The sequence below is a fragment of the Vombatus ursinus genome, unplaced genomic scaffold, assembly GCF_900497805.2.
Source record: "Vombatus ursinus unplaced genomic scaffold, bare-nosed wombat genome assembly UNPS02014784.1, whole genome shotgun sequence".
NCBI lineage: Eukaryota > Metazoa > Chordata > Mammalia > Diprotodontia > Vombatidae > Vombatus > Vombatus ursinus.
Window position 1 is genome coordinate 20,809,477 of NW_020954562.1, and position 12,798 is coordinate 20,822,274.

Here is a 12,798-nt window from a genome sequence, read left to right on the forward strand (position 1 = left end):
GATCACAGTTACAAAGTCTTTCAGGATTATCTTTACAATATTATTGTTACTATGTAAATTATTCTCCTGGTTCTGTTCACCTCAATTTGTTTCAGTTCACACAAGCCTTCCCAGGCTTTTCTGAAGTCATCCCCTCCATCATTTCTTATAGCACAACGATATTCAATCATATTTATATGCCATGATTTGTTCAGCCATTCTCCAACTGATGAGCACCCCCTTAGTTTCCAATTCTTTGTCACACCAAGAAGAGCTGCTACAAATATTTTTTTACACACAGGCCCTTTTCTTCTTTCTTTGATCTTTTTGGGGTACATACCTAGTAGCAGTATCACTGGGTTAGAGGGTAGATACAGCTGAATAGCCACTGGGGCATGGTTCCAAATAGTTCTCCAAAATGGTTGGACTTGTTCACAGCTCCACCAGCAGTACTTTAGTGCACCTATTTTCCCACATCCCCATTTCTTTACTATATACTATTTTCGGAAGAAATTAAAAGGTCACCTAAAACATAATTCTAATGCTAAAAATAGTTTGACTTCTTCCAGTAAGAGTATAAGGAAACATCTATTTTCCCAGACATAGATAGATGTTTCTGAAGTTTGGTGTTTTTTTTTAACTTTTTATCTGATTTCTTTTTAGGAGACAACAATGGATGGTCTCAGCAGCTTGATAAATATTTTGCAAATAAGTATAAAATGATTTCCCCATATCCTTTTGAGACAGAGCCCTCTGAATGCTGTAAGTAGTCATAGGAATCTACCATCATTATTAAATATCATAGTCAAATATGTTTCTTTGTGTAATGAAAAGCTATTTTGTAAAATATGAGATGCGGGTTTAAAAAAATTAATGAATTGCAATCTGTTATTTGAAGTTTCTCTTCCAAAGAATTGTAAGAGAAGTTGTTTGAGAATAAAAATAAGTGATTCTTCATGCCTTTCCCTCTAATTGTGATTAATCATATGTGAGAGGTTGACATGACTGAAGATTTTGTGAAATGGAAATAATGTCAGTTAAGGATGGATGATGCTTTTTGGCATGGACCCCGCTATAACTTGAATGCTCTCGTGAACCCTGACATGAATAAAACAGAGAAATGGGGATAGTACTTGGATTTTAATGTTTGTCCAAGTAAGAAATATCCTATAAAACTCAGTTATCTTTTAAGTTATGACAACATCATTAATCACAACACAACAATGTGTAGAAATATTATTATAGATTACAAAGCTATTGGATTTAGATGTCAGACCTTTAGATATAAGCATTTCTAATGTTTTCCATTATGAAGACAAATTGGGAAAAAATAATTCATGTTTTACAGTTTTTTGTTCTCCATAAGTAATAAAAATGGGTAACATTTGAACCTAAGAGGTAAAAGTTTGTACTCAATTTTTGTACTGTATTTTGATTAATAACAAGTTGGTTTTCTTTACATTATTGGGTATAGTGTTATATTCTACTATCGCTTAAAGGATATGGCTTAAATTTTTTTAACCTAACATTTTTAGTGTTCATTTTGAGATGAACAAAAATGTACCCACAAATTTTAAAGGAGTTACTATTTTTTATAATGCGTGGCCAGAATGGTCCCAATAAGTCACAGAGAAATTATGATATTATTAAGCTAATCTAGCATCAGGGTGGGCTCAAAGTTAAAGGAGAAAATTGGGAGGTGGGGAATTTCAGCCCAAGTTATTTAACTTGGTTTGTTTATTTATATTTAAGTTATTTAATGGGTTAAAAGCATTTAGACACAAATAACAAATGTTACCCAGAAGCTAACATGAAACATTGAAATAATAATTGGACAGACTATACTAGTTTGAAAGGTACACTCCTTTTCTTTTTTTTACTTTATTATTGGTGTCTTTTTGTTGAATGAGAGTTTTATATCTAAATTGAAATGAAGCATGAATGGAAAAACTTAATGGAAAGTGTCATATGAAGACTTTAGGTAAAACTTAAATTAAGGTTCCTAATGTACTGCAGTATTAAAGTCAAATTTTCATATAGGTATACTTCACATTAAACATGTGAGCCTACCTTTTGTCCATTTGGGAGATAGATGAGAGGAAATTATAATATTTACTTCAATATTTCAAGTGTCACTGGTATGCATAATCCTTTCACTGATGCAGATTGCAACTCCTCTATGACTCAGCTGACAGTGTTGGAGAATTACTGTGGTGAAAGATAAATCACCCTATAGCCAACCTGGTATTGAGCCTCTCCTACTTCACTAGATGTTCTTAAATGACAAATAGCTAGCCATCACCAGGTAGATGTTTTCCAGCTTGATAGGACCTATCCTCTGGCATAGCCTTAAAAAAAGAAGGGGGGGGTCACCTCTACTCCATTGTGTGACATCAAAGTAAGACATTAATAAGGGAGAATATTTCAATAAACACCTTAGAATTGATTTACATCTATACTTTGACCTCTAATCTGCATATGACATTCTGCACAGTGCTTCCCAGAAAGCATCATTCTCTAAATATGTATCCTTAATTTCAATGTCTTAATGTAGAGGCTATGACTTGGAATGGCCTGACCAACCTATCAAGCTTAAAGGATAAGGCCTCTGTCCTGCTCTTGGAGACACCTGACTGAAGTGAAGGGGCAAGAGGACTGAGGTCAGCTCCTAAACAGGGTATGGAGGAGTAGACTAGTCAACTTCACCTTCTTCCAAGTAATTGTCTGGCCTCTGCTTATTTCTGCTCTCTTTTATACCAGCCCTGGGTGAGTCTCAGATCTACAATAGCCATAACTCAGCCCAACTTCCTCAATGCCTTGATTCATCCAATCATTCTCAATGGCCTGACAGTCACCTAAGGCAAGGTACCCATTTGTACCATATGAAGGAGATATCACCAATCACCAAAACGCAATTAAAATGGGGATATGCAGAAAGCCTTATCTTTTAACTTTGCTGGGGTTACCAAGCTGCTCTTGTTCATACCCTCTACACTATCATTGTATCATGTTTTACTTAACACTACAATCCTTCAAAAGGATGCATACACAATTTCTATGATTCCAAGGAAGATACTAGGTTTGAAGTCAAAGAAAATCAGGGCTCTGTCAATTATTACCTGTTTGGCCTTGGGCAAGTCTCTTGACTTCACTGGGCCACAGTTTCCTCATCTGTAAAATGGAGAAACAGATAATTTTTCAGGTCATTCCCAGATCTGAGTCCATGATCCTGTGTTCTAGGTAAAATTAAGGAATTAATAGCTCCTGGCAAGGATATGAGCACTTATTGTTAACAAAAGCCAAAAGATAATGACTTCATTTTATTACATTATTTATATAAAGGAACTGGATTAAGATGCCCTAATACAAGGAGCTATGTCGAGTTCCTAGAGGATATCGGTAGGACCTTGCTTATTGTACCCCTAAATAAGGTAGATCTTTCAAGTTCTAGCATGAACACAAACTCTATTTCCTTCACTTCCTCTTGAAGGATGGCAATTTCTCTTTGCAGCACTTTTTTTCACTCTTATTCATAGGGACGTAAATAAGAGCATTAATAAGTGACCCCCACACAGAGATATGCTGGCAAATGTTTAACAACCAGTTCCAAATAGATAGAAAGACAGATATTCAAGTCACACTTTTAAGTTTAATCTACATTATTAACTTTTCTCCATTACTTTCATAAGTCTAGATAATCAACAAAACAATAAATCCCCAATTTTTTCCAAATTCTGAGGTATAAATGCTCACAGTGAAAATTTAACAACCTACCCTCACAAGACAATATGGGAGAGTTCCTCCATAACGCTGCCCCTGTCTCTTAGGTGTGGCTAAAGTAGCAGTCGCATGTACTGCACACCAATGGTCAGAAACACATTTACTTTAGAGTTTTGCTTTCCCTGATTTCCTTGATTTTCAATTAATTATACAAAACTTGAAATTTAGTCATTTGGTAGGAAATGGAGGCCCCTCATAATCTGACGTCCTAAACTAAAATTTACTTGGCCAATAATAGGTAAATATAGGAATCCGTGGCTATGAAGATTCCTATTTCCTCAAATACACTGGTACCCCACTTATTTTGAAGCTCATGAAAAGATGTGGACTTTGCCGTATTGTATTTTTGTTTTGGACTAAACTTGTGATTTCATTAATATAGGGCACTCCTTTAACCAATGCAGATCACCAACTTCTCTACAACTTATAGTCTCAGAGAGTGGCCTCAAGCAATGACTGAGTGATTAAGTCACTTTCCCAGGGTAACACAGCCACTATAAGTCAGAGTCAGGACTTGAACCCAGGTCTTAGTAATTCTGAGAATTCTTTATCCTCTACCACTGGAGCCCTTAACTTGGGATCTATGGACCTCCATTCCAAATGGTCTATGAACATAGATGGAAAAAAACTATACATTTATGTTCACTGAGCTCTAACTGAAATTTAGCTTTTCCTTCAATTATCTTAAAACATTTTTCTGAGGGCCCTTAGGCCTCACCAGACTTCCAAAGGAATCCAGGACAAAAAAAGGCACCATCTTGCCTCTCATGTGGCAGATGTTATTACCTTAAAATTAGGGTTGTTGGGTTTGGGAGATTTGGTTGGGTTAGAGGGAGGGAAGTTTTGTTTTGTCACAAATGTGAAAAACAAAGTATAGTAGGATCTCTTTATAAAACTCATTATTACAGAATGAGTAGACTATGGGTTAAGTTACATCTCTACATTTTATAACTATCTAAGGCAGGCATTTAGCTTTTCTCTAATGCCAGATTATGAAGGGCTTCCACTGCCTCTATTATTTCTCATGTATAATTTGTCTGGAATGTAAACTGGGATTTCATTTTGCTTCATTTGGACTTCCACAACCAGAAGCCTCAAACAATTTCATTGATAGGCTCTTGGCATCTGTGTCATACTCTGGGAAGGGTGCTGTCAGAATCACAGCTGCGGACCCAAAACTCTCCCTGAGAAGCTGTCCGGTCAATTCCCCCAGAAAGAGTTGCGGGAGCTGGTTGACCATTAACTCCAACAGGAACAAGAAGACAAGCAAAGGAGGCCCTGATGCTGCTTCTCCACACTCAAGGGTGTGGACATTGGCCAATAAAGAGAGAATCAAGCACACTGGGTACCACAATCATCTCATGATGTCACAAAGGAATGAAAATTCTATTAAACCTGCTAATTTGGAATGTTTAACTGTGTGACTCATTGATCGCATTACTAAAATTATTAATGCTCTGTGGTACAGTGGGACAAGCACTGACTAGAGTCAGAGGACCTACATTCAAAATCCTGCCTTGAATAAGGTATGATATTGGACAAGTCAATTAACCTCCCTGGGCCTTAGTATCCTCATCTCTAAGATGACAGGGGGGAAGGCAGTATAGACTAAATGACTCTTGAGGTGTCTTGTCTATGAACTATGAAGCTGACAGGTACATACGTTTCCTGCAAGCCTCCAACAGAGCTTCAGAAAGTGCTGAAAAGGGTCCTTGAAGGCTTTCATTCTCTCCCAGGGATAGAGTCTGGTTAAACCTAAGGATGCCTTCTCAGACTAACGTGTTTAAATAATTGAAGGAAATGCTAGATTTCAATAAGAAGTTAGTGAAAATAAGGGTACATTTTTCCCATCTAAACTCATAGATCCCCTAAAATCTATTCCCAGATTTAAAACCCCTGCTCTATCCCCAACCAGCAAAACTAAAGGCAGAAATCCCTTCTTTTCATTGCTTTCTCCTTCTCCCCAAACTTCCCCACACCTGACCCACATGTATGGGAACCAACAAAGCCTTCTACAATAGAGAATTAGGCATGGCTCTGCCCCTAGGGAAATTACTGAGGGGCTACTCTTTGGCTCAAAAATTTTTTCAAAGAAGTTCTCCAGAAGCAAATGACTTTTTCTGTGGTGCAGATGGTAGATTACCAAATTATCTGAAAAATTTCTGAACTCTCCTAAGAAATTCTGCAGTAAAGCTGTGGTATAACTTGTTTAATGAATTTTCTTTTCTTCTGTTTTCCTCACTAGTTCATAAAAAATTATGTAGTGTTCTATTAAAGGCAATGGCTATGCTGCTACTCATAATACTTTCTTCTTGAATAGCTTCAGCGTAAATGTGGACCTCAAAGTGCTTCACAGAGGAACAAGCCAGCTTTGGAAATAGCTACTTCCCTAGGTCAAAGGACAGCAAGTTCTAAAGAATGCTGATTTCATTCATTTTGCTGGGAGTAAAGGAGGGTAGGTTGGTTAAAAGAAGTGTGGGCTGGTAATTTAATGTACATATTTACAAGGCTGCATTAAGCCACATCATTTCAGTTCATAGATGGGTGAATTATTCTTAATAACATCTAACATCCAAAGAAAAATACATCAAATGTGAATGTGGGAACCTTAATTTAAAGTCTTACCTAACTGTCCTCAGCATAGGATATGCTGTAGTACTAAGTAATTTTCTCCTAGCTTCTCTCTTCCTCTTTCTGTCTTCCTGTTCATCCCTTACCCTCTGCTGTCCCCCTCCCCCTCCTCTTCATTCAGTGGTTGATTCTGTGCCAGTGAAATGTCTATGCCAAGGTCTAGAGATTGACTGTGATGAAGCCAACTTACGTGCTGTCCCATCTGTATCTTCAAATGTGACTATGATGTAAGTAGAGCAGAATTTCCTCATCTGTCAGCTTTTAATTGCACCTAGAGAGACCACATCATGACTAGGGCTTCGTAATTAATAATGATGCTCTGCCTTTAACATCACATAAATGATATCACTGACCCTTGGTTGATAGGGAATGTACTTTGAGTAATTATAAATTGATTATTTTCCTATGAAGTTAACACTAAAAAGTAAAAGGATCTAATATCTCAACACCTAAGGTGGTTTGCTGATCTACTTGTACTGCCGAATCAGACTAAGCTCCATCTGATTTAACATGGAAGTGCTGACAACTTAATGCTAAACATCTGGTTGAAAACTATGGAAACTGAGGGGCAGCTAGGTGGCATAGTGGATAGAGCATCGGCCCTGAAGTCAGGAGGACCTGAGTTCAAATCCGGCCTCAGACCAAACATTTGACACTTACCAGCTGTGTGACCCCGGGCAAGTCACTTAACCCCAACTGCCTACGCAAGAAAAAAAAAAAAAAACTATGGAAACTTCCTCTCAGCAAAGAGCTATTGGACTAGAGGTGTAGAAGGTGGCTTGTACTTTCTTTCTTCTTTTTTTAATTTTATTTATTCAATGAACAAAAATCTATTTTCTCTTCCTCACACCTTCCCCCACTGGAAAACACAAACAAAAACCCTTATGAAAACAAAAACAAAAACCCTTACACAGTCAAGCAAAACAGATTCCTGCATTATATTGTACCATAAGAAATGATGAAAGGGATGTTTTGAGAGAAACTTGAGAAGCCTCTTATGAAATTATGCAAAGTGACATAAGCAGAACCAAGAGAACAATTTATATAACAACATTAAAAGACAAATACCTTTGAAAGATTCAAGAATTCTCATTAACACAATGACCAACCATGATTCCAGGGGACCAGTGCTGAAACCTGCTGCACACCTTCTGACAGAGAGGTGATGGATTCACAGTCCAAAATGAGATATATATCTTTTGGACATGCTAACATGGGGATTTTGTGTGTGTGAGGATCATATTTCCATGCCTGGCCAATGCATATATTTGGTTTTGCTTGACTATAATAACTTGTTATAATACAATATGCTTTTTAAAAAAAAAAAAGGAAAATTGATGGATAGAAAGTCAGGTTCTTTTCCCTCTTTTAACTAAGTTACTTTCAGAGATACAAGTTATCCAAATGTTTACTGAAATTTTCATTTTTAATCCAGCTGTTTTCATGTCATATAAACTCAGTCTTTGAATGTACATGGTTCAGATGCCAACAAACCCAGATCAATTCATGTATATAGCAGACATTCCTAAGATAATATATTCAGAGTGGGAAAGGACCTTAGACACCATCAAGTCCAACTGTCTTATTTTATAGATTAGGAAACAGGAGTCTAGATCAGTTAAGTGACTTGCCCATGGTCACACAACTAGTTACTGTCTAAGGTGGGATTTGAACTCAGTTCTTCATAATTCTGTCTAGTTACCTATCCACTATGCCATGCTGTTTCAATAAATGCCTGTTGAAATTAATTTCTACTCTGCATAAAAAAGTAAGTTGTATGCCTTTACACACGGTGGAGTGGGGGAGAGAATTGTGGAACACAGCATGGAGGAGCTAAGGAAGGCCATGCAAATAATAATTCTGCCATCTTCCCAGCTAGCCCTTCAGTTCCTTTCACAGGAAATGTTATTCTATGAATCAGGTATCAAATATTTCTAAGCCACCAACAGTTTGTACAGCTGGTGATGGCCTGGGAAAATAAAAATAAGAGAATATAATAGACCTAGGATCTTAAGGAAGGTTCTTTTCTCTCTAAACTCACTAAGGTATTAGATGGCACTTTCCCAAGGTCAGAAGGAAAAATTGAGCTTCCTTCATATTCTTCTCCCTGAGCAAAACAGAAACAAACAGAAAGACAGAGAGAAAGAGAATGAGAGAAAGAGAGAGGGAGAAGGAGAGGAAGAGAAAGAGAGAGAGAGAAGGAGACATTGAGAGAGAGAGAGGGAGAGAAAAACAGAACTACATACTATGTCAACTTTAGTATTTGAATGGATTTCATTCAAATTTAAAAGAAAACATTACTAATGATTTGAGGTTTTAAGAGGCAAGTTACTACCCATCTTCTCCCTTTCCCTCTTTTCAGCTTCCTTTTATGTTGTCTTAAATTGTAAGTTCCTTAAGAGCAGGAACTGTTTTTCTTTTTTATATTTGCATTCCTAGCATAGGAGTTTTGTGTATTGACTGACTGACTATAAAAACCAAATTAAAGAATGCTGGTACAACATGACGCTATAAAATAAGCATCATTCTTTGTGATGTCTCTCCTCTGCAGTACCTTGAGAGCACAGAATGGCATTCAAGACCTGCAGTATCCTGCCAGGCTCATTATCTTGTGTAGTATCATCTGCTTTACCCCACAAACAAACTAAAAAATGCTTTTTGAGGGGAATCTCTTTAATCCTCCCAGTAAGCCAGTGAAATGGGGAGTTGGGTCACAGAATGGTTAATTATTCGACCAGCATGTTAGTGGAAGAATAGGAATTAGTGAGATTTGATGTGAAGACGCCCTAGTAGACAACTATTTTTTCATTATGGTGAACAACACAACCAAATACACCAGTCAGTTACCTAATCAGTCCTAACAACCTCAACTGTGACAGTAACTGGACCTGGGGATTCTGACAACTCTGATAGAATTCCCAGTAGTTTCAGGATACCCATGTAAATAAACTTGTTATTTCTGAACACAGGTGTTGATAAGTCTTAGGTTGAATTATTCTGATTTTGTGGCAAATGAAATTCTCATTCATTTAATTGTATTTCCCTGTTTGTGTGGTAAAGTTGGTGAAGGTGAAGTAAGAACTGAAGTAAAGTAATTAAGGGTATTTAAAAGATAACAAATGGGGCACAATGCCACCATGCAACAGTAGGCTTCCTGAGTGGCTGAAAGTGAACCTAAGATTAGAAAAATGGAGCAATGAATTTAGTCAAGAAATCCAAGATAATCTAATACTAAATTTAAATGTAGAAAGGAGTACGCATTATTTTCATCTGAAGTCATGCAAGAAAGGGTCCTGCAGGGAAGTAGCCATGTTCTATTCTTGGGGGCTTGGAAACTTTAGTAGAGAACAGTTTAGAAAGTCTAAGGTCATCTTGTCTGGGACCAGGTAGATTTCTTTTACAAGCATTTCTAATCTTCTTTCCATGATCTGTCACTTCTGAATGTGGCTGTTCTCATTTCTCTCGTTACCAAAAAAAAAAAAAAACTATAAAATGAACTCATGACCTAGAGTGTTGTTAGTTAGAGCATAGAAGGAAAAGAGAAAAGTGAGTCCTAGGAGGAAAAGGGGGAGATCTGGAGGCAGTTGCAACAACAAAGGAAAATAGGCTGGTTAATTAGATCTCAGGTACAATAGGGCTAAATTCAAAGTTCAGCATAAAAGCCAGAGAAGTCCAGGAGGCTTAGTATCTCAAGCCAGAGTTCCAGGATCAAAGAATTATCATAAAAAGTATAAGGGAAAAGGGTCTCAGGGGAAAAATATCCCTGGATCAACTAGTTCCAAGAGGATGCCACTAAGAAGCTGACTGTGTTCTCAATAGGGCCCAAGATCCATCCAAAGCTAGAGTCTGGTATCTTTTACAAACCTGACTGTTCAAATGCCCAATATTAAACCTTTGTGAGGGCTGTGAAACCTTTCCACCAGTCCTAGATGTTCTTTCAGACATCAGGACTTGGCCCAAACAACCCAGAGGACACTTCACTGATATGTCCATGGGTTTCTCAATTTACCACAATTTTACCACAATTTTTTGGTTTTACCACAATTTACCACAATTCAAAACTATGATCTCAAAGTCTAGTATTCCAAGAAGGGTGTCAGCACCAACTTGAGGCACGCCAAAGCTATGTAGATTTAAGAAAAAAACAAAAAGGGCTATAACTATCTTTGGTGATGGGCCTTTGAAATTCCAAGCCAGTCCAAGAAAAATCAACAGCTTTTCATGTGAAAACTTAAAGTAATGAGAACAGGGTATTCCTAGAATCATGCATAACTTGGATTTTTTAAACTAAAAAATCTCACTTTAAAAAAAATCAAATGTTAAATGTTGAAGGAATATTTGCTTTTGCACAAAACATTGTTGAAGTCATATTTCCTTGTTGAATGCTCAAGGGGACACCTTTTATGACCAAGCAAAATAAGCCTAATACTGTACTCAAAGCACTTATATCCTTCCTAAGTCTTCTCTTCTCCTGTTTGAACATCCCTCTTTCCTACAAGTGATTCTTGTAAAACATTATCTCAAGCCCCCCCCCCTCCACCATCCTGGTCACCTTTCTCTGGATATGCTACAGTTTGTCGATAGCCTTCCTAAATTGTGGTTCCCAGAACTGAACACTATATTCCAGATAACATCTACTGGAGTAGAATTATTAAGGATGGTGCAGAATGCAGAAAGCAAAGAGGAACAGGTAACAATGAAAATAGGTAACCTTCCTGGCATAGACAATAAAACGAGCAAATAACAAAGAGAGAGTAAAGCAAGGGGTGTGTTGGGAAGATAATGAGTACACTAATTGCAGAAAGTAGTAAGAACTAATAAAACTGGCAGGACTTGGTAGTCCCAAATTGTGAAAGGTCCTGCAGGCCAGGCAATCATCAAAGAATCCTAGAATTGGAAAGTTAGAGGGGAAATCAGTGGCCATCTAGTCTAACACATAAAAGAAAGGAATCGCCGCTACAACCAGGGGTATGCTGGAGCCAATTCATACTGGTTCCTGAGAGATAATTTTTAAATTTTCAGTAGGAGCATTTATTCCTCGAGAATCATCAAATGCTACAAATCAGGGCTTGGTTTATTGTTTTGTTGATTGTCTACCAGTGGTGTCAAAATCAAATAGAAATGGGGGACACTAAACCTTACATAAGGATCCTTGTACTTTCATATGTTAACATTATCTGTGTCCTGTTGCCTTTTTATTTCTCTTGTTAAATATTTCCCAATTACATTTTGATCTTCTTCAGCATTGCCAGGCATTGCAGTGTGCAAGGCATGTGTTTGACATCTCTGGTCTAGACTTTAAGAAAGTCACGGAGAAAATGCAGATTAAACTTAGAAGTGTGTTATGCATATGGGTTGGTTGGATGGTTGGTTGGTTGGTTGGTTTTAAGAGAACTGGTTGTTAAACACTTACCAGCATACCTCTAACTACAACAAACCCGATAAGGAATCATCCAGCCTCTGCTTAAAGACTTCTACTTTTAGACAACTCCAATTGTTAGGATTTTTTCCTGACATTCAGCCTAGACTGGCCTCTTTGAAACTTCCATCCGTTGTCCCTGACTTTACCCACTGGAGCCAAACAGAACAAATCTAATCCCTGATCCGGATGAAAGCCTTTCAAGGACTTGAACAGCTATCATGTCATCCCTGGGCCTTCTCTCCTCCAGACTAAGCATTCCTAGTTTCTTCAGACCCTCATACTCAAAGCCTTCCGCCATGCTGACTACCCTTCTCTGGATGCTATCCAGCTTATCGATGTGCTTCTTAAACTGGAGAACTAACCACATTGCTCCAGATAAAGTCTGACAAGGGCAGAGTACAGTGATGTTATCATTTCCATATTCCTGGAACCTTTGCCCCTCTTAATGTAACCCAAATTTACACTTTTTGGCTGCCACATCACAATGTTGCCTTATGTTGAGCCTATAGCCCCCCCAAAGCTCGCAGATGCTTTTCAGAACAATTCAGAACAACTGCTCCATGCCACCTCCATCTTATATTTATGAAGTTGATTCGGCCCAATACGCTAACATATCAAGATCCTTCTGGATCCTGACTTTGTCATCTAATGTATTGGGTATCCCTCCCAACTTTGTATAGTGCCTTCTATGCCTTTATCCTAGTCTTTGATAAAAATATTAAATAGTAAAGGGCCAAGCACAGATCCAAGTGGACACCTCCTAACATATGAACATTGAACCATTAATAACTATTCTTTAGTCCAGCCATCCAACCATATACATGATCATTGAATCTATATTTCTGAACTTTATCCATAAGAACAGTATGAGTTTCTTTATCAAAAGTTTGGCTAACATCTAGATAAACTATATTCATAGTCCTCATCCCCAGCCCCTTACACACACACTAGTAATCCTGTCAAACAAGGAAATGAGGTTGGTCTAT

At 37.7% G+C, this 12,798-nt stretch overlaps 1 protein-coding gene across 3 annotated transcripts in view; it reads left to right on the plus strand.

The window, feature by feature from the left end:
* Positions 1-683: 683 nt before the first annotated feature.
* Positions 684-12,798, plus strand: part of RXFP1 (relaxin family peptide receptor 1) — a 70,319-nt gene continuing 58,204 nt past the window's right edge. For 2 of the 3 annotated variants that reach the window (XM_027866896.1, XM_027866897.1), the window contains exons 1-2: positions 684-741; positions 6,512-6,617. In XM_027866896.1, coding sequence (XP_027722697.1) covers positions 699-741; positions 6,512-6,617 — 149 coding nt within the window. In that variant the 5' untranslated portion in view covers positions 684-698. Of the gene's footprint in view, positions 749-6,422; positions 6,618-12,798 lie in introns of all 3 variants that reach the window. The other variant, XM_027866895.1, reaches the window with a different exon arrangement.